At 34.9% G+C, this 25,613-nt stretch overlaps 1 protein-coding gene and 1 long non-coding RNA gene across 3 annotated transcripts in view; one reads left to right on the forward strand and one right to left on the reverse strand.

Moving 5' to 3' along the window:
* LOC134531211 (dynein axonemal heavy chain 2) overlaps nucleotides 1-25,613 on the forward strand; it is an 864,487-nt gene that overhangs the window by 171,782 nt on the left and 667,092 nt on the right. For both annotated transcript variants that reach the window (XM_063366870.1, XM_063366871.1), the window contains 4 exons: nucleotides 2,081-2,273; nucleotides 13,262-13,409; nucleotides 15,773-15,973; nucleotides 22,541-22,668. In XM_063366870.1, coding sequence (XP_063222940.1) covers nucleotides 2,081-2,273; nucleotides 13,262-13,409; nucleotides 15,773-15,973; nucleotides 22,541-22,668 — 670 coding nt within the window. The remainder of the gene's footprint in view (nucleotides 1-2,080; nucleotides 2,274-13,261; nucleotides 13,410-15,772; nucleotides 15,974-22,540; nucleotides 22,669-25,613) is intronic.
* On the reverse strand, nucleotides 8,869-12,416 carry LOC134531214 (uncharacterized). Its single transcript, XR_010074968.1, has 2 exons — nucleotides 12,146-12,416; nucleotides 8,869-12,000 (listed from the first exon to the last, which is right to left on the reverse strand). It is a non-coding gene; the product is annotated as an uncharacterized LOC134531214 (long non-coding RNA).

Raw genomic sequence — 25,613 nt, forward strand, 5'->3', positions numbered from 1 at the left:
GTTGAGTGCACATTTACCAATGAGTGACAGTAGGAAAGTGACGTTTCAAAGAGAAACTAAGCAGGATTCCATCCTTTGTAAGGTGGCCAAAATGCACCAGGAGGGCTGGCCCCATACCAGTAAGATGCTAGGGAAATATGGTGAATACTACAAGGTTCAAGATAACCTACACATAGAAGATGGAATAATATTCCTTGGACACAAAATTGTGGTACCCCATACATTGCGGCAATATGTCCTGCACCTGGTGCATGAAGGGCATTCGGCAGTTGAGAAAACTAAGGCTAGAGCACGGCAATTATTCTATTGGCCCCGAATGGTGAAAGATATAGAGGAACATGTGTCAAGGTGCGGGATATGTGAAAAATTTAAGAGGGCTAAGTGCAGGGAACCTCTTATACCACATGAAGTTCCTAAACTGCCATATTTCCAAGTCGGTACAGATATCCTTGAAGTAGCCGGGAAGGCTTTCCTGATACTGATTGATTACTATTCCCACTGGATTGATATTCGACCATTGGCTGCAAAATCTTCTGCATGCACCATAAATGCAATGCAAGATGTCTTTAATGTTCATGGGTTTCCCAGAGTCCTCATTTCAGATAATGTACCCTTCAAATCTTATGAGTGCCAGCAGTATTACAAAAAATATGGCATCACACTAACTACTTGTAGTCCACACTACCATCGAAGCAATGGGATGGCAGAAAAAGCTGTGGGAATCAGTAAACAGATCCTACGCAAGAGCAAATCAGAAGGTACTGACCACAGGGACCTCCTGCGTGAGTATAATAACACCCCTATCACTGGGCTGCAGGCATCTCCAGCACAAATCTTATTCAGTAGATGTGTTAGAACCACCATGCTCATAACCACAGCCATGTTGCAACCAGTTGTTCAAGAGGGGATCTATGAAGCTTTGCAAGCCAGGCAGGCTAAGTTCAAGCAGTACTACAACAGGTCAGCTCAGAAGAAAGACGTCAAATTTCAGGAAGGCGAGCGGGTAGTCACGAAGATAGAAAGTTACAGTGTCTGGGAGCCAGCTGTAGTTATCTCACGAAGCCGTGAACCACGGTCATACCTCATCAGGAAAGACAGGAGTGGCAGAGTGGTCCGAAGAAACACGTGTCATTTGCGCCCTTCACGGTTCAGAGGAAACAGACAGATAGATTGGGTGCCATACCAAGAAATTGATGAAGGAGGTCAAACAAGTCCTACAGTGCAGGGTGGAAGAAGAAGTACTGATACAGACATAGAAGGTTTTAAGGGATTTAATAATGACAGTGAGAGGGTAACAAGTGATGATCCAGGAATAAACAACGGTAGGGACTTGCCAGACAGCAGAAGCAAAGACCATTACGTGACCAGGAGTGGTAGGAGGGTCAAAGTGAAACAAATGTATGAAGGGTAACATGTAACATGTATAAGGAAACCTGAGGTGATGAAAAAGGGGGAGGTGTTATGGGTGTGGTAGTTGGCACTCATGACAGTTAGAAAGTGCATGATGTAAGATGGTGTCATATTGATGTATTTTGTAACAGTGACTACAACGTCATATAATAAAGATATAACAGTGTGCACAAAAATGCACAATATTTTTATAGATCTAAAAATTATAATAATTAAGCATACATAACAATAGCAAAACAAAACTGATATTTTTTCTCTTTACTTTTTATATCGTAGTTTTGTAAAGTCATAATATTCCACCTCAGAAAAGAACCCCCTTATGAAAGTATGAACAGACTTTACAATAACACAATAACATATAGTTTGACATGAGGGGTTGCTTTTACTGTTCAATTTACTGAACATATTGTAGCATAAAGTGATACAAATAATTGTTAAATTAAAATTTCACTCTTTAGAATAATTGAAATTAAAGTAGATAATTTATTTCTAAAACATAGAAAATAAAAAATCTGTTACTGTATCAAATTTATAACTGAAATATTTAGTGTGGGGCCTAATACATATGTATCTAAGATGTGAATGATTCACAGTTATTCTGTAGAGGTAATAATAAATTTACATAATAATAGAATAAGCTTGAAGGCTCGGTAAATGGATTTTATTTCAGATTACATTCGTACCATCACTTCAAGAAATTGGGTTTGTTCTGCGTGGTATTAAGCACATGATTGTGCATGACCTAAAGGAACTTCGCAGACTTCACGAAATCTACAACGTCCCTGAAAATGGCTTGCGCTCGTATAGTGATGTGGTGGAGGATGATGATGAATGCAACAAACTGCAACAGCTCATTAACAAAGGTAATGAATACAACTTGGTAGATGATGAGCTTGTGCACACTTTGTAGTGTAATTGTCTCCAATGTTAAAACTATAATAAAATATAATAATGCTGTGCACAGCTACACATTTAGCCCTAGGAAAGAGCACACACACATTGTGCACATTTTAGTGTTGCATCATCACAGCTTCCAACCAGACATCTGTGGTGAAATGAACATCATAGACTCACAAATATTCTAATAAAAATTTTAAAAATGTATTTTTTAAATAAAGTGTGTGACGAGTCAAAACACTTGGAATATTCCATCTGAAATTACAGTTAGTGTGGTGTACATTTATGTCTATAATTATTAAATTATTCAAAACTGTTATGGGTTGAATTTAAATCAAAGAGTTTGAAGTGAATTTGGGTAATTTATTTCTCACATCATGAATTTATATGTTCTTTACACGATGTGTACTAAGGAAAACACTCACTTTTGCCAATTGCTCCTCAGTCCTGTGCCTTCACAAAATAATGTCCCTAGGAATGTGTCTGGAGCCTGAATTAATAAATAAAAGTTTGAAACCCGAAAAAACAACACAGGTTAAAACTTACTGCGGTGTGGCCCTGGCAAAGACATGAAATTTATGCCTCTGTGCACTCATAATCTGTTTTAATGAGTTAACAAACAGCGCAACCTATTAACACAGTACTCAAACAGTAACTGATGAGGCTATGTAACAGCCTATAACCATGCAGGAAAGAAGCAGTCATGTGACCTCAATGACCAATCACAACACAGATCTTACATTTAAAGACACAAGAACATATAAAACACATAACCCTTGCATCTAGGTGTTTCTTCAGAAAACAAAACATAAAAAAACACAAAGTTTGATTAGCTGGCATGAAACCCTGATAATTTTACTGTATCCTGTGGGAATAAATACCTGCAGATATTCTCATCGTATGAATACATACAGAACACACCAGAATGTTTCGGTAACAAAACACTGACACCTTGCTGTGCTCCTCAGAAAACTGGATACTATACAAACAACAAAGTTAGGAAGCGTCGTGTAGGCCAAACAATTATCAGAATGTGTTCAGAGGGAGAGCAAGTGCAGGTACAATAAATCTTATTATAAACAGGAAACACTCTTCTGTTTACTAGTAAATGTGGATCATAGATTAAATGCTTGGTAAAAAATATATGTATATTTGAAATATTTTTTTAAATTTTATTAGTTTAAGTTCTGGCTCTTTTGTTAAGGCTTTACAAAAAGTAGGCAACTGAGAAAATTAAATAAATACACATAATAACTTTGCCTGAGGTTGAATGCGGGTGAGCTGAAAGAACAACTGTAGTACACTAGTTAAATTTTTATGATAGTTTCCATTCAACAAGTAATATTACATTATTTCTGCCTTAAAGTATGACATTAATTAATGGAGAACATTACATTCAAAGGTGGAAGGGCTGACCATAGTCCTGTTTTACTTTCTTACATTAAAAGATTCAATTTTTCAATAATAGAGCTTCTTTAGACTTCATTAGAGAAAAAAAAAAATCGTTCTAGGTCATTATTTTGAGCTTCTGGTGAAACTGAGTCCACTGACAGCAGGTGACTGCAAGAGAGAAGGAATTTTGAGGTTTTTAATAAGCATAAAACCTTGGGGTGGACTTATCTCCTTGCTAGTCATGCTGGGATGCAACTCATCACGCGGTGGTGAGGGTCAAGACGGGGAGAAGCATGGCAGCCCCATCAGGAGATGTGGTCTGGAGTACAGCAGGAACTAAGGTGGCAGAAAGTAGGAGGTGGAGTTGAGCCCACACTAAGCAAAAGAAACATGCATAGTGAGTTAAAGAAAATGGAAATTAAAGCTCCTACAGGTGCAATAGAAACCGACAAAGAGCACTGAAAATAGCAGGAAAACTCACTTGTCGGAAAACACCCACAATTACACTTGACAAACTTGTAGAAGACTACGAAACTATCATCGTCCATGATGGCGAGAGAAAACAGAAAAGGGGGAAAGCACTCCCCTTGACCGAGACTACATGGTGAGATGACTAACTCTGGTAAAACTTTCTCAGCGGAGAGAACTCAGGAGTAGAGAAAGAAAAGAGGTGTTTCCGAGTTCGCGCGCTTGAAGAAACAGTCCTCTGGCGAGGGGAGCGCACGTAGTTAAAAGGGGTATAACATGTCTGAGAAAAAAAAGAACAAAATGAGGATGCTAAGGCCGAAAGTGGGGGGTGGGGGGAAGTTGCCACGGCCTCAAAGGTGGCGCTGCGTGGCAGAGTGTGGAAATACAATTGGCCGTCCCGACATATAGTTGTCGACAGTGCCGGCAGGTAGTGCTCAGAGACACGGTGGTAAAACATACAGCTTGGGGGACGAGGGTATGGGAGATGGAGCTCCCTGGTGGGAAGGAGAGGAGTTAATAAGGGCTGCACACAAGGGCAGCGTGGGCGTTCTCAGAACAGTGTGGGGTGAGTGCTGGCGCTGACTAACACGCTATGCTCGGGCAGGATCTGCTTGCCTGACTGAACTTGCAGCGCACGTACATCGGCCGCGCTGACGGGAGCGGGGCACTTGAACCCAGGAGCATGCAGGACTGGCACAGTGTGTACTTAGAGGTGCATCTGGCCACTGCTGTGCAACTAACTGAATAAACTTAAAATAGCAAGAGCCCCTTGAGGTACATAAATAAAAAAAATATTAAATGTGAGTCTTGTGATCGTGGTCAAAAAAAAAAATTAAACGTGCCAAGGAAAATGCCAAATTTGCAACACAACACATTGTATGAAATATTGGTGTGGTCATGTTGCACACCTGTCTCTCATCCTTTATTTTTCCAAAACTACTCACAGTGTTCTATAAACATAATGAAAGCTTATAAACAAACCCAAACCAAAAATATAGGCATATAAACAATATTTTAAGTGAAAAAGATAGTATAAAAAAAATGAATTCAAACAATTACTACATAGCAAAAAATGTGAAAACCAGTAATATTATATTTAAAATGTTTTTTTGAATATAAATAAAATCAGTAAATATCAGAAAATATTACAAATATATTCATGTCAATAAAATACAAATACCAAATTAGGTATCCATAACCTTGAATCATATAATCAGCTGATATACTGCATTACTGAAAAAATATCTTACCTCAAGAATACTCTGCAAAGCTGGGTGGTCTGGTCAGGGGCCTGCTATGCCACAAGTGGTTATATGCACTTGTGCATTTACTTACTAACCACTCTGGGCAAATTTGAACTACATGGGAAGAAGTGAGTTTCAGACCTGTTTCTTGACGTACTTGAATATAAGGGCGAGGCAGTTGTGGGCAAGTGCCTGGTCCTGAGTGGCTTTGAACGAGTGCTGGATTTGAAGAGAGGCATGTTTCCAAGTAAACAAAATACACCTATGGTTTTAAATAGTGGTGCACCGATATGACTTTACCGATTACCGATTCGATTACCGATTATGAGAGCAATAATCGGCAGATACCGATTCAGTTACCGATTATAATGAACAAATTTTTTTAAGTGTAATAATGCACACAAAATTTTTTATTCCCATGTGAATTTAATAACAAGATTAGGTAAAATTGAGAATACAGTTATAATAACAGTATAAAAATATATAAAATACACTATTAAGTCATTGCAAAGTGTAAATTAAATTAACTTCTATTTAAATATTTGTTATTGTAAACAACTTGAACTACAGTCTAATAATTGTAATTTACAATGGGTAAGTTTTTGTTGCGGAAAACTAGCATTATTATCGACTATCACATAAGGTTGCATCAAGAAATTACCGTTTAGCAATGTAAACATTCTGCTTTATTTTGTTCACTTGAGTTTATAAAAAAATGTTTCCACACTTCACTTTTTTTCTCCCTACTCGCCATCTCACTATAATTATATAAAAATGACTAAAAACCAATTCTAGCACATGTTATTTTATTTATGTTGACTGAATATATAAAATTATAAATACTTTTTCACTTTTCACGTCACATACAAATAACACAACAACGGATAATGTTACCAAAGACGCCTATAACGAGTTGGTAAAATGCAGTGATAAACTCTAGAAGGTATCGGGACCACGATTTTGAACCGCTACTACGACTCGAAAAGATCGTGTCATAGAATCCACTGCAACTGTTTGTGGTATTTTGATTGGGACAGCCTAAGTTTCACCCCCATAGATCGACATGCACGAACAGTTCCGAAGTACGTCGCTCGATCGGGTAACTTCGGTAGTAGAAAAGCGCGGGCTATAGCTACAGCTTTTGAACGTGAACAATGATATCGTTTTTTGATCTAGCAAGAGATAAATTGCAAAATTGTACCAAAAGTGATAAAGATAACACTATTCCGGGATATGTAGACAGTGAAATCGGTTATAACAATTTCTTTGATGCCTTAAAAAGTGCAGGTTACTCGTTCTGTCAGAAGTAGTGCAGCACAGGAGCAATTCAAAATATTAGATTCAATTTTCTGTAGAAGACGAAGCAAGCAACATTAAAATGTTTATCTTGCTTGCTTCAAATCCTCAACCCTTATATCTGTCAATGAAGGAAATTAATTTAGCTTTCAGCTTGGTGACCTCTAGATCATTACAAAAAAATGAAGGGCTATAAAATGCTAATGATATGACAGAATGGGTGGGTGAAGTAACGTAAGAACTCTGAGAAAACCAACTAACCACTGCAATGTTTGCTGTGTTCCCCACTATCAAAAGATCCATTAATGACCCTGCTGATAATCAAACCCAGAGCACTTAAACACAGAGACTTAATGTTTGCCTCTAATGACCACATTTATAAGACCACAAACCTAATGCTTATTACCTTTTCCACCATTAATTTAATTACCTTACCTTTACAGATCGTGAGCAGCAGGTAATGACCAGTGTACTGAATGAAGTCTTTGAGATTAAGGGCTTCTTATGTGTAGGAATGTTTGCAATTTTTGAAACAGCCCTTTTCGGAATTTTATTATTCTACTACTGTTAAAAGTCTCTTCTTTACAAATTTGCTTTGTTCTCTGTTACTAATTATTATTAATGTAGGGCATCCTCCATCCATTGCATACCTTTAGTGAACATAATAACATATATTTTATTATATTTTTATTCTCCTCGCTGGTTCTGTATGTTCAACTACAGCTGATTCAGTTGTGTCTTTATATTTTTAATTATTTATTTCCATTGTTTTCCATGGCAAACAATACAAAACTTCAATGCCGTTAATCCAAAAATTGGAAGTAAATCATATTTTGAAGGTTTGCTATCTAACAAATCATTAGGTATTTAAAAATTTATTGTAATTTTTAAATTCAAGAAAATTTTTCTGATGTATGTTCTGAGAAAAAGAAACATTTATGGAAGCTTACTGTAACACCAAAAATGAAGTATGATGTTACTGATATCATTTGTGTTTGATATAATTAATTATTAGTGTTAAAAGTGCATTTGCAGTGCTAATTTCTGATCCCGTTCACATACAGGCATAAGTGTGATAACTAAAATGAAGTATGACGATTTAAGAGTTAAATGTTATGTTTAATCTCTTTGCCTAACTGTTTGATGAATATTTTAAGTGCAAATGTGCAGTTTGTAGTTTTTATGTTAGATCTAATTCATATTATACAGGCTAACGTGCATTGTTTTATGAAGAATAGTGTTGTAACAAACTGTCAGATTAAATTGTTTTGTTCCAAAATAGAGCAATGCTCTTTGGAACATTGCAGAAAATAAAATTTTAAGAATTACAAAGTCTAGCACAAATATTAATGTAAATCAGCTCCAAGACTTAAGTTGTAAATGTGAAATTAGGCCTATGTGATTACAATCTTATGGCATTAAAGGTCTAGTAAGCCTACCTACATTTGTATTTTAAATAATCCAAGTTCATAAACATTTAAAGAAATTGCTGCAAATATTTCAGTTCAATGAACTGATTCAAATAAAAAATTATAGGTTTAAAGATAATCTAGTAATGAAGCCAATAGTATTATTAATTAAAATCTTGTCTGTAATCTCAGAAGTCAGAGAAGTTGAACCCTCATGCAAAACCCAGAGCTGGTAGGCAATAATTTTTTAAATTTATTAATCATTTTCGGATTTTTTTTTATATCAAAGATTGATTAATTTACATTGATTGATACCAAACATATACAAGAACTTCAGAATACAGATTTTCCTTCATATTGAAATATTGTTATTTAAAAAAAATTATTTTCTTTTATTGATAATACACTTATTGGAATTGGCTCTAGAATATAATAGTGAATACGTAATCTGTACTTGTCTATGATTTGTTTGTTTTTTATGTAAGTGTATATAGTAGTGTTTTTTTTTTAATGGTTGTTGGCTAGTGTTATGTATGTATGTGCACTATATGCAAATGGTAGTTCTGATAGTATATGTTCATAATAACTAATATACTGATATCAGACTAGCTCAAAATTGGTCTGTATTGTACATATATGAATACTTTATAAGATATGTATTGAAATATTATTTGAGTTAAGGAAAATTGTTACTGTAGAGTGTAGATGTTTGATTGATTATTGAAAAAAAAATTCCTTCTGACAACCATTAATAATTTTTACTGCTTTTTATTAATCTTCATAAAAATTCACAAGTCACCATGGTTACCATCTTCCAGCCACAAAACAAATATTATCAGTGATTTTAAAATACATCAATAAATATTATCAGTGATTTTAAAATACATCAATAAATATTATCAGTGATTTTAAAATACATCAAATAAACTCTCTCGCTGCATTCACGAAATCATTGCTTATTTACATTCGCCAGCCAAAGAGTAGATTAAAAAAAAGCTGTTCTCCACAAGCCTGAAACAAAAAAGAAATCAAAGTTAAATGATTTATATTGTGCTAAAGAGAAATGAAACTGATAAATAAATGTATCAAAGAAAAAAGTTATGCATACCAGAATGATAAATTAATTTCAAAACCATTTTAGTTAGAAATTTGATACATTAAATATTTTGGTATATTCTCATTTATGTACTACAATTAACATTTTTCTTTGTCCTTTCAAATAGATATTTTTTCCAAATACTTTTTGACAAAAACTCATTTATGTGAAAAAAAATTATATGAAAAACATAATTCTATTGCTCTTGTGCCCATTATTGCAGAAAAACTAGGTATTTAACAATCCAAGTAACTACACAATTTTAGAAGTTTATTTCTCAGGGCCTCAAGTGATGTAATTGCTTGTTATTAGCTTAAGCAAATCTAGGCTTTGACTCAAGCAAAATGTTTACAAGTTGAATTAATTTCACGTAATGCATGTCACATAAGCAGTTAATTTTTTTTTTTTTTTTTTTTTTTTTAAGTATCTAACCAAAGTCTTTGGGGAGAGTATTAGTAGGTAGGTTACCAAAATTTGTAAGATTCTATATATATCCTATATGTTCATATTTTAGTTGTATCAACAAAATGCCTACACAAGAATAGATGTCAGCATGTTATTTTGCAGCAGTCGATGGCATTACTTCATAGTACAGTTGTGAAATCACTACAAAATGTGTCGGATGTATATTGCAATGATTTACAATTATTATCGGTAATCGCATAACTGCAGAGTTCAGAGCGTGTTAGAAAATTAAAATATACCACACATTGTTCTTTTTTTGTTTCTAATAATATTAGTTTATATTCCTACAAAGATGGATTCAGAAATTTCCTAGAGTAACAACTTTTCCACACAAACCAAATTTGATAAATAGTAATTCTTAGTACTATGTACTTCGCCAAATAAATTATTTTTAAAGTCTAGGTAAACTTACCTAAAGAATAATTGCTTACACCATTTTACAGTAGTTATGAAGAAGTTACCTTTCCCTAACCATTTTCATGATTTAACAGCACTTATGTAACTAACCTAACCAAGTATTGCAACTGTGAACTACAGTATAACCCTGTAATTGTTTTCAAGTGAGCATGCGGAAAAAAACATAAGCAGTCGATGGAAATTTAGCCATTCCAGTGTTTTAACGTTTTACCAATGGATTCATTAAGAAAATATAATGTTAAAAACCATTGATCAGTACCCTTGATGCTTGAATTTGCTTAACCAATCCAACAATTATACAACTTCATTGTGCATCAATAAAGTAAATCAATCATCAATACAGTAAACGTCTTCGATTATACTGCGCTAATTCCCAAATATATTTTTAAAAAATTGAAATAAATTGTTTAACAGTAGTTTAATGTTAAAGTAGGTAAGTATAAACAATACAAAATTTGTAAAATCATGTGAATGGTTGGTTAGCTAAATTTAAAAAAAGTAATTTTCTTTTGTTGCTGCTTATCCATAAATTAAATTATAAAATTTTGAAAATACCGCTTCAGACACTAAAAACCTTCCTCTATTAAAACTGTAAACAGCTTTTCTTAATTCCTACTGGTTTTCAAGAAATCACATTTTGCAGGTCACGCTAGATAGCTTATGCAGTGAAGCAGCTGTTACCATTTTCCCCTCTAATTGCATAGCAGATCCTGTGGTTTTCCATATATATAAGAATGTATATATTTTTTATTTGAATATTATAACCTAATGAAACGTAAATAATAGTTTTAAAAAAAGTTACGAGTCTCTAATGTGTATCCAAACCAAAACGCCAACCCTTGACAGGGATTTTTTATAGCAGTATGGAGGCGCAAAGCGCAGATTAGTTACCTGCAATAGCACGTAACCTGACGTATAAAAGGAATCATTTGTTACAAAATGAAAATTTATTTTATATGTCAGGTTATGTGTTGTCTCACGTAAAAAATCAGAATTTTGCACCTATAAACTGCTAAAAAATATCGCTCTCAAGGACTGATGCTTTGGGTTTGGAATGCACAATAAGGAGTCACATAACTTTTTTAATGTGTTAATTTATGTTACTGCATTGCAATATCCAAATAAAAAATAGACAATTTGTGTATGAAAAACAACAAGATCTGCAACTCAATTAAAGAACAACATGGTGACAGGCCCTTTACTGCACAGGTAATGTAATGTAACCTATAAACAGTGATTTCTCAAAAACCAGTCTGAATTTAGAAAAAACTTTTTTCAGAGTAAATACAGGTACATATTTAAAGTTAAAAAAAAAGTGTCCAAAGTTTATTTTGCATACAAAAAGCAGCAATGTGAGATAATAACCTAAAAAATCACTGTAAAATGTATATTGGTTGGTTAGATTAGGTTAGTAACATCCAACCGTTCAATTGATTTTACAGAATTTTTAATTGGTGCTATTCCAAGCTAACCAAATGTAAATTCCACTGTACTTAGAATCACTGTACGTATAATGTTACTAACCTAACAAATTTCACTGTATTTTTAATCCAGCTAACCCAAGGGCAGTATCTCAATATTACAGATTTGTAATAAATAATCCTAACCTATCCACATGTTAAACATGATAAACTACTTGCAGTATCAAACAACCCTCATAGAGAATAATAATTTTAAACATGTCAGGAAGTAAAAAACACTTTAGGAATTTATAATTTTTCCTGCAATACCCCAAATTATATTAAGTGCACTCACCTCAATGTAATTCAGCTCTGGTAACAATCATTTTAAAATACTTTTACTTAAATGCGGTTAACTGCTACACACCACCAGAAAACATTTCTTATGATTTTATATTTTATACGTTGTGCGCTCATGAACATAAGATGAAATCTCCACACGCTACCTAAAATTTAAAAAGATAAGCCTATAGTGTACAAAAATTTATATAAGAAATGATTACTTGCCAAGAATAACACAAGCAATGTTAACTTGTAAACGGACAAAACTAATCTCCTAACAAATCAAACAGAAATAGCTCAATAACTTACCTGAAAATCTCATAATTAGTAAAAGGAAATATTTGTGTACATGTGTTTTACTCTTAAAAAAATATAAAATAACATTAGTCAACAATTTTTTGATCAATATTGCAATGTTTGTTTTGAACGTACAGATAAAAAAAAAAAAAAAAAAACCGAACATGTACGAACCAGCCCGAAGGGCATGTCGATCTATGGGGGTGAAACTTAGGCTGTCCATTTTGATTGCGTGCCAACTATTTTACGTCTCTGGCTATAGGTAATGAACAAGGCCACTAAACAAACAAAAGACGAAACGTAAATAAACGTGTAGGAAAATTGTATTTTTTATTGTTCGAGGCAATGAGATTTATTAAACTTAACGAAATATCTGTAATTATGATATGACGGAGTTAGATGAATTTTGTAATATATACAAATATTACGGTATTTCGTCCTAAAATGTATAACAAAATATTACACGGTAAAAACCTACTTAATTACGCCGGGACGTAAATAATCGGCAAAGTAATCGTTAAGATAATCGCCGATTACGATTAATCGGTAAGTACCCATAATCGCCGATTACGATTCATCGGTATCCGCATCGGTGCACCACTAGTTTTAAAAAGCTATTTAAAAAGCATTTACAAGCTGGATTTTCACTTTAGTGGCACTCGGCTGTGCCCAGAGGTTCTCCAAGATGATAGTGGCTCCGAGCCTCTGGGGAATCAACGCTGTGCTTGTGGTTTGGAATTGAGCTGGTGGTTGGGTCGAACCTGCTGCTCTCGGCACGTTTACTGTGGCGTGCTGGCAGGATACTGCGACTTGTGGCGATTACCTACTGCATTTCATAATCTCTTTTAAAATAGTATAGTTGTAGGTTGTGTTAGTGAGTCAACTATATGCTTTAGCATCCATTGTTGTAACATGGTCCTGGATGAGACAGTATAAAACATGTTGTATACTGTCAAAATTTAACTGGTTCATGGCAAACAAATCTCATTCGAACAAGAAAAAGACAGTAATGGAAAAATAGTAACCCAAGTGTTTTTGAGGAGGTTTAAGTAAGTGTTGATCCAAGCAAAAACTTGGCTTGTAATGTAATATAACTTGTTTTTACAAATTATGGCTTCTTTTTTGCAGAGATGACTACCAATACGGAAATGATTGTGGAGTATGCAATGACGTGGGATCGGTATCGCACCATCTGGGATGTTGACATGAACTATTTCTTGGCACGCTATGAAAATGTTGAACCACCATTATCATCTTTTGACATGGATATTAACAGGTGAGCTTTAATGCCTTCAGCCTCACCTAATCAGGGGCTTCTTCTTGTACCTAAGGCATTAGGTGAAGGGGTTTGTCTTTCCTTAGTAGCTGGCCTAGAGTACTTTAAAGTCAGAGTTTGTTACTACATTAGCGAGGCAACTACCCTCGTGTTCAATGCCACAGCATTATAGACTCACTCGCGCACACAGGTTGGCTTCAGTACTCTCTGGTTCTGATTGGTGTTGACGGTGATTAAGGGTCATGAACGTCGGCAGTGGCTGGCCGCCATCAAGGTCTTCCTGATTGGTGACATCACCAGGCATTCTTGCTTCCACTCGGAAGTGGGCAGGGAGACATTCATTGTGTCAGGCTGGTGACATTCAGACTGACGGGCCCACCACGGGCCCACAGCATGGCTTGACTTGCTCGGTGCTAGTGCACATATCAGAGCCTAACTACTATTACACTTTTAAGACTTACTCCAGTTTCAATTTCTCAAGCAGCAACATTTGGTTGCTAAAGAAGCTATGTTATGGGGCTGCAGGACAGTTTCATGAACCTCTGCCCGATACATAGGCATTTAACCGCTTTCGGCACATACTACAGGCATAGGTAGATTTCAAAGTACCTATTTCGTCTGGAAATATTTTGGTAACGTCTATAAACTTCTGAAACATTTTAAGAACTTAATGAACATATCGTCTTTAGGTTCTCCAATATTACAAAATGATCAATAAAATTTTTTCTCATTTTCCATGCAGTGAAAATATGAATGTTTTTAATTCAAGAATCCACTATTGAATAGCTTAGAATTAATTTCATAATATGCCAACTAGGGAAGTTATTAAATTATTTTGACCTTCAAAAACTATTTTTCATCTCTTGCACTAATAACGTGGTCATATAAAAAATTTGCTTTGCACAAAGTTTTAAGATAATATTATTATGGTTTAAAATAAATTAAAACAGATTTGATACTAAGGAAGTTTTGAATTTTTTAAATTTCAACCCGTTTTTACGGTAATAATTGTTTTCATCAAGTGTTGTTTCAGCCATTGTTCGTTGCCTGTCACAAGATGAATATATGAAATTATGACCTACATAATGAAAACTAATTCTCCACTGCTGTAAACTAGTGATTACATATATAGGTGCGGTGTAATAAGATAACAAATACATAGGAGTTGCAAGGAATTCAGTTAGCAGTACTTATCTCGTTAAATTATCTCTGGTAAAAATGATAATAATGAAAATTATGAAATATTTTTCAATAACTGTATTATTGAAGTTGAAAACCTGTAAAAAATACCTTGTGCCTGTTAAGCTCGCCACCCTCGGAGGTGTGACGTGCAGTATTTCCATTGACATATTCCCATCATATCTGATTGCATTGTCACCAAATTTTCTTTTCTTAAATGGCTTTTTGCCTGGTGATAAAAAAATTTAACATATTTTATGTGAAATGATAATTAGTGCTTATTTAATTACTAGCTATTCTAGCTGTGATACCAATTATTTATGGGTTCTATTTCAATTTTATTGTAAAGCGTTTTAGTGCACTCATTTACGTATAAATCCTATTGCTTTAAAAATAACTGTTGATGCATGATAATCACCATATAATGGTAATACAAAATAATTTATTTTATGTTTGTCTTTTTAATATAGAATTAAAAAAAAAAATATGCAAAAAACAGTACAATCTGATTGGTTTAGTTAAAAATATGGCAAAGGAAAGGAAACATGTATAGATCTGGTAGAAACGAAAGGAATGAGAACTCTGCTATCCTGACTTGCTATTCGCAATACACAACAACTTATGAGACCCTCCTGGCATAGTAATTGTGCCAGCGGTGTTGGTGGCACTCTTCACAAGCAAGAAGGAAAAAAAAAACAAACAAAAAAAAAATTGGTGCCTTTTACATAAACGTGCATGCATTAGAGAGGAAGATTTTACTATCTGCTATTTACTTACTCTTAAAAATAAATGATAGATACTATACTTAGCTTACATGCTTTAGTCTCTCTTTTCTTTTTAAAATTTTTCCTCCTTCATTTATCCATTACAAAAATAGTTTTTTACATTTCTGCAATCAGCAATCGTAAGAGACAGAAATATATTTGGAATATATACAAATTCATAATATTTAAGATATCATTACATTTTCTTGAGCACTATGGAAATTATTTTTATTTTTAGGCTTCTGGAATTTTTCAAAGTTTTTAAAAATTTATTTTTATTTTATTTAAAAAAAAAATTAGGTCGAAAACTTTTCCGCTTTACACTTCTTATTAATGTAATCTTGCACAGTAAAAATGTAAATGTGTTACAATGATACTAGAATGAGCAGTGAGTAGGAGCTTGAAGGTGTGGGCTTGCAGGTATGCCGTCACTAGGAGTGCTGTACAGCTGGAGGAGAACATGGTCCCGATGTACTTCCTCATGGTGCACGCCGGCAGTCTGAAGCAGTCCATCGTAGTGCTGTGCTCCGAGTGGGAGCAGCGACTGGCCAACTTGCTGCTGCGCCTCACTGCCTCCAGGATCAACAACCTCTCTGAATACATGCGAGACAATGCAGCGAGGTGACCGTGCTTCTGGTGGCCTCAGTTGTGGTCATTTGTGAAAGTTTTTTTAGTTGTACCACGGTCTTTCGCACCTATGTTCTAGTTAAGGTGACTCTCTTAGCTGGAGATTGCAATTCATTGAATGGCTTACAATATTAATGTTAATGTTTCATTTAATAATCGGTCAAAGAAATAATTACTGTATCTATTTAAAAGGATACTTAATGAAAGCAAATATGAACTTTGTAACTTATAATGTTGTTACAGGTGTGAAAACACAGGTCCGGAAAGTATAGGGCAATTTATTAATTATGTTTTATTAAATACCTAATATTTACACAATTAATTAAATTACATTTTTAATGTCCGTCCACAAATTAATTACACCTTCATAAGTTAACTTTTTCTCTTCCCACTGGAGCTTCGCTCGATAGTGGCTTTCTCTACTGTTATCTCTTACCATACACGGTCCCAACACACTGCTTCCCACTGCTCGCTCATTTACCGCACTGCAACATTGTCCCCCGATGCTCTGTCGCTTGTTGCCCGCTATCACTTGCCAAGAAGTCACTCACCCTCTTCACTTCACTGCCCTCAAGGATTCGCTGATATTGTCACCAGCCTCGCACACACTCATCAGTGTTACCACCTACCTGGCTCACTCTCTCTCGCCGGAGGTCGGCGTCGTCTCACACACCTGCGAAGTTCCACCCTGGAAAGGTCTCATAGCCTTCAGAAGTGTCGCATCATCAGATTCCCTGACCTAACACTTGAAGCTGCAGATGGGGCTCTGGGAATGTGCCAAACCCGAGAGAGAGAGAGAAAGAGAGAGAGAGAGGCGCTGCTGTTAATCGGATCACCGCAGGAGGTCAGGTGCTGCCTGCATCTCGCCCCTCCCACAGGCCGGCCGGCCTTGTCGCTGGAGTCCTCTTAACAATATAAAAGAACCAAATACTTATTTATGTTACCTTTGTAGTAGAAGCAACAGTTAAAAAAATATTTTTAAGGTCTTAAAATAAAGAAACTTTCTTATTTTGTTCAAGTTAAGTACTACTTACGAACCTTAACTGATAAAGGGCTGATGCAGTGAAGTGTGTTTTAAATGGCGTAGATGGAATGTTATGTGGGCATTATGTCACCTGTGTGGTGGCTGAACCTTATTCCGTCTATTGCATTTGGTCTCTAAAGGCATCCAAAAAGTGTTAAGAAATCTTTGCTCAACACGTTTATATTTACAGTCATAGACTTGAGCACATGTGCTTGTAACCGGTCTTGCAGAGAGCCCCAGATGGTACATGGTCGGGCTGCAGACAAAGAAAAAGAGCACTGTGCAGATGGTGGGGGGAAGCAGAAAGGTTAGGGGGGTGGTATGGGGGGCACTAGATCACCAGTCATGCATGAGTGTAGATGCCCGGGCCACCTGGAGGAGTGAAGCCCTTTGCTGAGGGCCCACTCGTGCTTGCAAAATTGTAACTGTGAAACTGGAGTCGTGAAACCCATATGCAATATATGTACTTATTGATAATACAACACTTAATGATACAATTAGTTTAACTTAAAACACTGCTAATGTGCGGTGATGCTGTCATCCATTGGAGTTGCCATTTAGGAAATTTGATTGTCACTCCTGCCTGCTGCGCTGCCACGAGCTGCAACCCTGTGGTGGAGGTAGCACCTGGGCCGGCAGGCGACCAGTGCAGGCTAGCAGGGCACGTTTGTTAGCTTTCTGTTGTGCTGTTTGCCACTGAGTTTGCTACTGATTGTACGCAGGTGTAATGAAAGACTTATTTCCTAGTAACTTCATTTCATTTACACAATGAATATTCACTGTAAGTGGTTCGTTTATAACTCTGCAAAATGTTTGGTTTCATTTCTCTTAAAACTCGTGATTTATTAGGATAAAAAGTACTAATTTTTTTTATTTATGACTAATGTTGATAAAATGTTGGTAAAGTGCGAGAATGTAATATAGTTGTGCTTGTCTTGCATTTAGTTATTTATTACATGAGCCCTGCTATTTATTTAATTTAACATAATTGATGCACATTGTCAAAGTGCCAGCACAGCATTCATTATAGCAAGCAAATATGCTGGGACCAGAATGGTGCAGGTAGCAGCACAGTAGCAACATTATCACCGTCCTACTGTAGCAGGCCTTAAAGATGGTATCTGATAGGTGATAGCGTGATAGGTGATTAATGAACTTGCTGTTCAAAATATCAGTTTAACAGACAAGCTTGATTTTCCTTCCGATTTCAGTAAATAATTTTTTGTTTACAATCACCTTAGTTTTCAGAAAGATTTGTTTTTAAAAGGTCAAGTAGAAGCAGTATCTGGTTACCACTTATGTAAATATATACTTTTTTATACTACTTGCTATTTCATTTGGTGACATACTGAATACCAAAACCTTCCAAATGTATGTCATACATCAGACATTACAAAACTCAGTTTTTAATGATAAAAGTTCGCTAGGAAAGTGTCAAAAATTTGATTTAATAAAATTAAAATTAGTGATTAATTCATAATTCACTTCAAAATTCTATTTGAACTCAAAATCCCCAAATTGCACTTTGGGAACAGAAGGCCTGTATCAAATTTCATAGTTGTTTTCTTAATTAATATTAGTTAGTATATTTATTTTACCATGTGCTTAGTTACACAAAATATGTTGATACATTTGGTTAGTTAAATTAAATTGCAATTACCATCATTAAAATGAAAATATGATTGAAAATGCATACTCACAACTCAGTAGGTATCATTTTCTCATCCACAAAGCAATGTATGTTTTAGACAACATCATTCAATCAATTTTCAGATAATTTATAACATTTAATGACAAATAATTAATTACTATTGCAAAAACCAACATAAATAAGAAACAAAGCACTTAAATCTCTAATTTACATTTAGTCTTGAGATGGGAAACATGAAAGTACTGTAGAACCCTGTTATAATGTTCCCGCATATAATGTTTTCCTGCTTATAATGTCATATTTTTAAAGTCCCAATATTTCCCCCATAAGGACAATGTATTAATTTACTGCATATAACTAGTGATGGGTCGAGTCACCCTATTTCAGCATCGAGTCGAGTTCGAGTTAAACAAAGAAATTTATCTTCGAGTCGAGCTCGAGTCGAACTCATAGAAATTTGTCTTCGAGTTGAACTCGAGCCAAACTCATGGAAATTTGTCGAGGTTCAAGTGGCAGAATGATGAGCGAAATAAATATAAGTTAAATATTTCTCAATATAATATAATTATTGAAGGTTGCACTACACATTTTGATTTTTGTCTTTTTTTTATCTTCATACTGACACTTAAGTAAAAATGCACATCCAAGTGACGAATCAGACTTGAAGTTGTTGATGACGGAGTGTTGTAAATTTTTTTGCAGCACTTGAATCTAGCTGTCTGATCAATTTTTTCAAAAAATTCCCAAATCTCTGCTCTTGATTTCTGTTCGTCACTTTGTGACGTCCCAAGCCGTACAAACATATCCATTCCACTAATACTAAACCGTTTATGATTAATACGACGCTGGCGACGCAAACATTACTTTCAAGTTTAAACATAAACATCAACAGCCTCAATTTTCCGTTCGGCCATGGAAAACTGGTTGGAGATTTCAATTATTGTTGATATCGATTTGTCAAAATGGCAACATTCCGTGGCTGTAAGATGACTTACGTAGGCCATTGGCCCAGAGTTAAAATGGCGGCTATCTAGTGTTTAGTATTAAATATTATTTACTTCCAAAGCTGCCCAAATATTAACGATGTTCGCGGTCTTGTTCATGACTGAATCTAGAGAACATTTTTTAATTCCGTTATAGTTAAATAAAGGTATTTTGTTGGAATTAGACATATTAAGTGCATATTGAATGATGGGATGCACTGTTTGCGGTTATACACGATCGAAAATAAATAATATTCCGAACTTATTTTCAAGGTTTTCAGTGTTGGATCAGAGGTTTTCCACTAGGTAGGCCTAAATAATACATTTTATTTTATTTTAAAGTCCATGGTTTCAGATAAGTACCTTCACGATTGGAAATTGTGCAACATTATGGTCGAGCCAAAAACTAAACTTTGACGAGACTCGAGGACATGATCATAATCAACTCGGTTTTCGAGTCGAGTTTAATTTCGCCGGCTCGACTCGACTCGCTCGATTTTTCGAGTCTCGACCCATCACTACATATAACGTTCATAAATAGTGTTATTTCCCGCTTATAATGTTTGCTTTCTAACATTCAATAAATGGGGAAAATATGTTTTAAAACCAAATTATTCCTACACTTACGATAAAAAGTTTCCTTTATATATGTTTATGTTTACAATCTCTGCCATACAATACATGAAGTTTGTTAAAATACAATTTTATGCAATATACTGAAGGTACACAATGTTCATAGTTACGTGTCAGTTGGCACCCTTAGTCAACTCTTCTCTTCCTTGCCATTCCAGTGGGTATTCAGATGCACGTACATAGTCCTACAATATTTAAGTTGCCAATCATTGAGCGAGGGCATAACTACAAGTGTTTTCTATTGCTTACAAATAATTTTTTTTTTTCATTCATACGTTGGAATCCCAAAATTAAACATTTTCAGGTGGCGAAGGAGTAGACGTTCTCACTCTTAATGTTGTCATCATGAATCGCGAGACAATTTTACAAAAAATGTGGCAGTGTATCTTTGTTTAAAGACAAACAAAATTTAACCAGGGAACAAGACGAAGTTGAAAAATTGTTGGCTTGTTTCAGATAATTAATGTATCAAGTATACTATCTTTGGTTTTAACATTAAAGTTGTTTACATAGCTTGGTGAGTCCATTGGTACAAAGCTCGAACATTGTTAAGTGCTAAATTGAGATTTCCTGCTTATAACGTTTTCCTGCTTATAATGTTTTTTTCTTGTGCTCCCTTGATAAACATTATAACAGGGTTCTACTGTGGTATCAGGCATGCTGTTACACCATTCTGTGTACAAAATCTTTTGTGATGAAAACTACAGATAATCAAATGTTTGTGTTCATTGTTATTTTCTCAACCAATCATTTGTATTATGACTATATATTTTATTACATTCTATAATGTGTTGATTTAATGACCAATCAGAATAACTATCAAGTGCCCAACTCAAAGTTAACAGGTTCTGGGCATTGACTCAGAATATAAACACTAACAGTAAAGCTCCAGTCTCAGGTAAACAAGCAGGTATCTTTACTCTGCAGGAAGTTATGAGTAGGTTATTCAGGAGAATGGTAAGAACGGTCCTAACTAAATTTTCTGTGAATAATGAAAGCATTCTTTGGCAATCATCTAGTTTATCATGTTGAAATAGTTATGTTCTTTGTAGGAATATTCATACCTTTTTGGAATCATGATAGTCATTTGGTAGAGCTACTGGAGAGGATTTTATTAGTATAACACATTTAATAGTTTGCCCGATGTTTCAAAGGGAGTTAATAAGCAAGGGGATAATGAGCCACTCAAAATAGTCCGTACCTTAATAGTTATGCTGAAGCTAAATGAAGACAGGACATCCAATGATTACGGCACACCATCTTCAAGAACTCTAGGAAATAGCAGCCTTGGTTGACTTCTGAGGTCACCTGGTTCAGCTCTTATATCTGCTCTCTTGGCCTGAACTGCGAACATTTTGCAACATGCCAGCACACAAAGCTTTCACTGTGCTATATTCACCTATTTCAAATTCTTGATGCCATCTTGCACCACTGTACCAGTTGTATCAGTGTTTTTGGTCAATCTTTACAACACAATGCCATGTGAAAAATGTCTTGCTCATACATATTACAACATTTATATATGTATATTATTCCCAATTTGATAATAATATGTAATTTGGAAATACACTTATAATTTAAAAAGTAATAATTTTTTTCAAGCAATTAGGTGGGATCATAACTAATTTCTGAAGAAACTATGTGCTGCGTATGTATTCAAAATATCTTGAAGAATGGTACAAATCTGTGCTATGTCAGGTATGATCAGTTAAAAATTCAGTATCTTCACTTAATAGAAGAGGTCAAAAAAAATAACTGTATACTTTCAGTACATGCTATGAAAATATAGAACAAGAAGTTTCTGTGCAATGAAGTTTTCTGAAAACAAAATGATCACAGTTTTATAATTTGATTTATTCAATGCAAATGTAGCTGATACTATACATGAAAATCATTTAAGCTTTCACAGAATTTTTATTAATTTGGAATAAACACAGTTGTTGCAACTTTGTAACTTAAGAAATTAGTTCACAACACAATGAACACAAAGTAAATTCAATTAATGGCAGTTTGAACCAGATGCAAAACACTTGCCATGATCAGAGCAATCATTACGAACACCAATCACTTGTGTGAGGGTTACTGGTTGAACCTAAGGCCCTGACATGATACAAATTATAAGCATCAAGCGTTAGAGTCTAGGAGGTTTCATTGCCTTGGTGCCTGTACACAATACCCGTCAGCTACTGTTCACTGATTTGTAATTTTGGTTTTTTTATTGAGAGACATTATACATGAGAGTATTACATATATAAATCTTTTGTTTACAGGGTTAACAAGGAACCAGAGACACTGAAGGATCTTCAGGATCGCATCATTTACCATAATAATTTGGTTCAAGAATTACCTGAAAAAGAGTTAATATTGCATAGCTTTGAAGAATATTTTAATGTCTTAGGTAATATTGCTATAATCTTTGTTGAATATGTCACTGCATTTAATTTGAGCAGATTTTTTGTGTTATAAATCTTAAAGCTACACCTGCATGTATAGAAATTAGAAATGCGTGAATATAACACAATAACACTGGAGGATTATATAGAGTCAGAGTTGTTCACTGTATTTTTCCATCGGACACACATCATGTTGTTTTGTGCAGAGTGGGTTGGTGGGAATACCCGCAACTATTTCTTCTGAGGGAAGATAATTAAATACAAATTGTTTGTTTTCAACAGAATTTTTCACAAAATTATGATACACATCAATATGTTTGGTTCTTTTGTGAAAGAATAGAATAGTTTGCCAATTTTTTTTCACCTTGGTTGGTGTTTGGTATCACAATTGATTAGTTTCTCCTGAACAGTTTTCTTTTGGCGACTTTTAGTGAAAACATCCTCTTTAGCCGCTTCAGACATTGCCATGTATTCAACTTCCATGTGTGACAGAGCAACCATTCGTTTGTTCTTGGATTCTCAAAATGTAGCTGCACCTGTCACAGTGAAAACATGACCAGTATATGATCTTTTGTCTCTTTTATCATGGAATTAAGGAAGGGGAAACCGTATGTTCGAATCCTGCCTCAGTGTACTTTATATCACTAACTTCCTAGAAAAACAATAAACATGTGGTCAACCATATGACCTAGTTTTCGTGTTACTTCAAATCTGAAAGAAAGAACGATTGCATCTGTGGAAAGGAAAACATAATATCTATGCCAACAGTACACACTATAATTCTGTTCTAGTTACTACACATTTAGGAAAAATAAGTTTCTTAAAGCATGTCAGTAAAGTTTACATACAATCATTGCAAAATATTCAGCCCATATTTCAGTGTGATCAAAGCATGATAAAACAAGGCAAGCACTCCTTATTAGATTAAGTTGAACACAGTGCAGCGTAAAAGTTGAGAAAAGTGAATATGAGCTTGCTATTACTTGTGGGCCTGGTTACATTTAGGGTGTGGAAACATTCAAAAAACAAGACTGCAGCTTGAGTTAACGATTTTCTTATACAAGAGCTCCTCGTTTCCTAAACACACAGGCACAACACCCAGTTCACAAAAAATTTAATTTGATGTTCAGTTCCCTTAATACAATGAATAACTGAGAAAACACCAAAGTTTATATTTGATAAAATGTTTTAAGTATAGCTTGCACTTTCAAATAACTCAACTTACAAGAACCACGCAAGGCTCGTATAAAATTATGCAAGTTGCTCGCTGTAACATGTGACTTCTGGTTCACATAATTGGACAGTTAAAAACTCACCGCAAAATCATTCAAAGTCACTATGAAGTGCAAAATGGCACCATCTATCGCACAACATCAGCAAAGAGAAGCTGATCAAGCAAAACATATGAATACATAGAATACCATGCCACAATTGAAAGATAATTTTACCATGTAGCCTAACTGTGCTATAAGACCAAGCAAGGTAGACAAATATTACATAAACTAACTTCAAAACAAACTACGGCAGCGAACAAGGCAATCTGTGTCGCAGTAAACTTGCAAGTTCACACATGTAAGTGTAGACAAACAACTATGGCATACAAGAAAGCAATGACCCATTGCATAAACTAAGCTAAACAGCTAAGGAGCATTTAAAAGTACAAATGCGAAACTACACTTGCTTATATAATTAAATAAACAAAAATTTCTACAGGACGATGTTGAATTTGAACTTTGAAAACTTAATTTTACAGGAACAGGTAATTATCGGACGTTGCGGCTTTTTAGAACAGAAAGAAAAAAAACCCGGAAAACATGGTTTTCACTTACAACACATGTCTCTAAATTTACTCCTGAGGTATGGTTTTGTAATTACTACTAGCGTGTGGAAAAAATAAAATTTTATGTCTTACATTAAAATACCTGTGCTTTTACACTGCTGTTGCCATTCATTATTTACCCACGTTAAATGTTTTCCATATACTAGAGTTGTTCCTGAATTAACCCTGCAAGGAAGGTTTCTTAATTTCTACTGGTTTTTGAACAAATAAATGTTTACAACTTACATTACAATACCTATGTATTCACACAATCGCCGACATTATTGTTTATGTTTACCCGTGTGGTTTTTTTGATTTTTTTGGATAACTTTAGACAATGTAGGTGTTGTTGTACTAATGAAATTAGTTTAAATAATGATTACTGCAGTTGTAAGGAATTTTTAATTCTTACATTTTGTGTTTGTAGCTTTATTGGAATAAGTAATTGTATTAAGAAATGTTTGTTTTGTAAGATTCCATTTAAGTACCTACTATTTTGAGTCACTTTGTAACGAACGAGTGTCATGGGAGTCAAAATTTGAATTGAATTATTAACCTCGTTCATTTTCTGTGAGGAATACGTGCTGTGCACTGAAGTAACTGACACATTAAATTTTGGAGTCTTTCCAGGGAATTATTTGATTAGAGCCGTTGTATATTCTGTGTTTTATATGGCTGGTGTTTCATGTATCCAAGTTTATCTCTGGATCCTGAAGGCTTGATCCTGTGGTACATAATGCTTACCGTTTTCGCTCAGTATGTCGAAAAATCCTGATGGCATGATTCTGTTGGCTTGATCCTGTGGTACATGATGCTTGCTGTTTTAGTTCAATATGTCGGAAGAACCTGCACATAAAAGAAATTGCAAAATGAGAAAGAATTATGACTGTAGGTTAAAAATTAAACCTTTGTACTCCTGTCCCTCACTTAGCACGTCTTCAGATTGTACGGGTTCATTTAGCGCAATGTGAATTTTACTGCCCCAGTCTTGAATAGCATGTCTGTAAATTTCAGTTAGCACAAAATCTCGGCAGGAAAAAAAAAGTCGGTAACGACGCCACGAACAACAGATGTGCAGTGGGATACAGTTAGCCAAACAAGGGGGGAAGAGATGCGCGCGCAGGACTGACT

The sequence above is a fragment of the Bacillus rossius genome, chromosome 3 (assembly GCF_032445375.1).
Source record: "Bacillus rossius redtenbacheri isolate Brsri chromosome 3, Brsri_v3, whole genome shotgun sequence".
In the NCBI taxonomy this organism is placed as follows: domain Eukaryota; kingdom Metazoa; phylum Arthropoda; class Insecta; order Phasmatodea; family Bacillidae; genus Bacillus; species Bacillus rossius.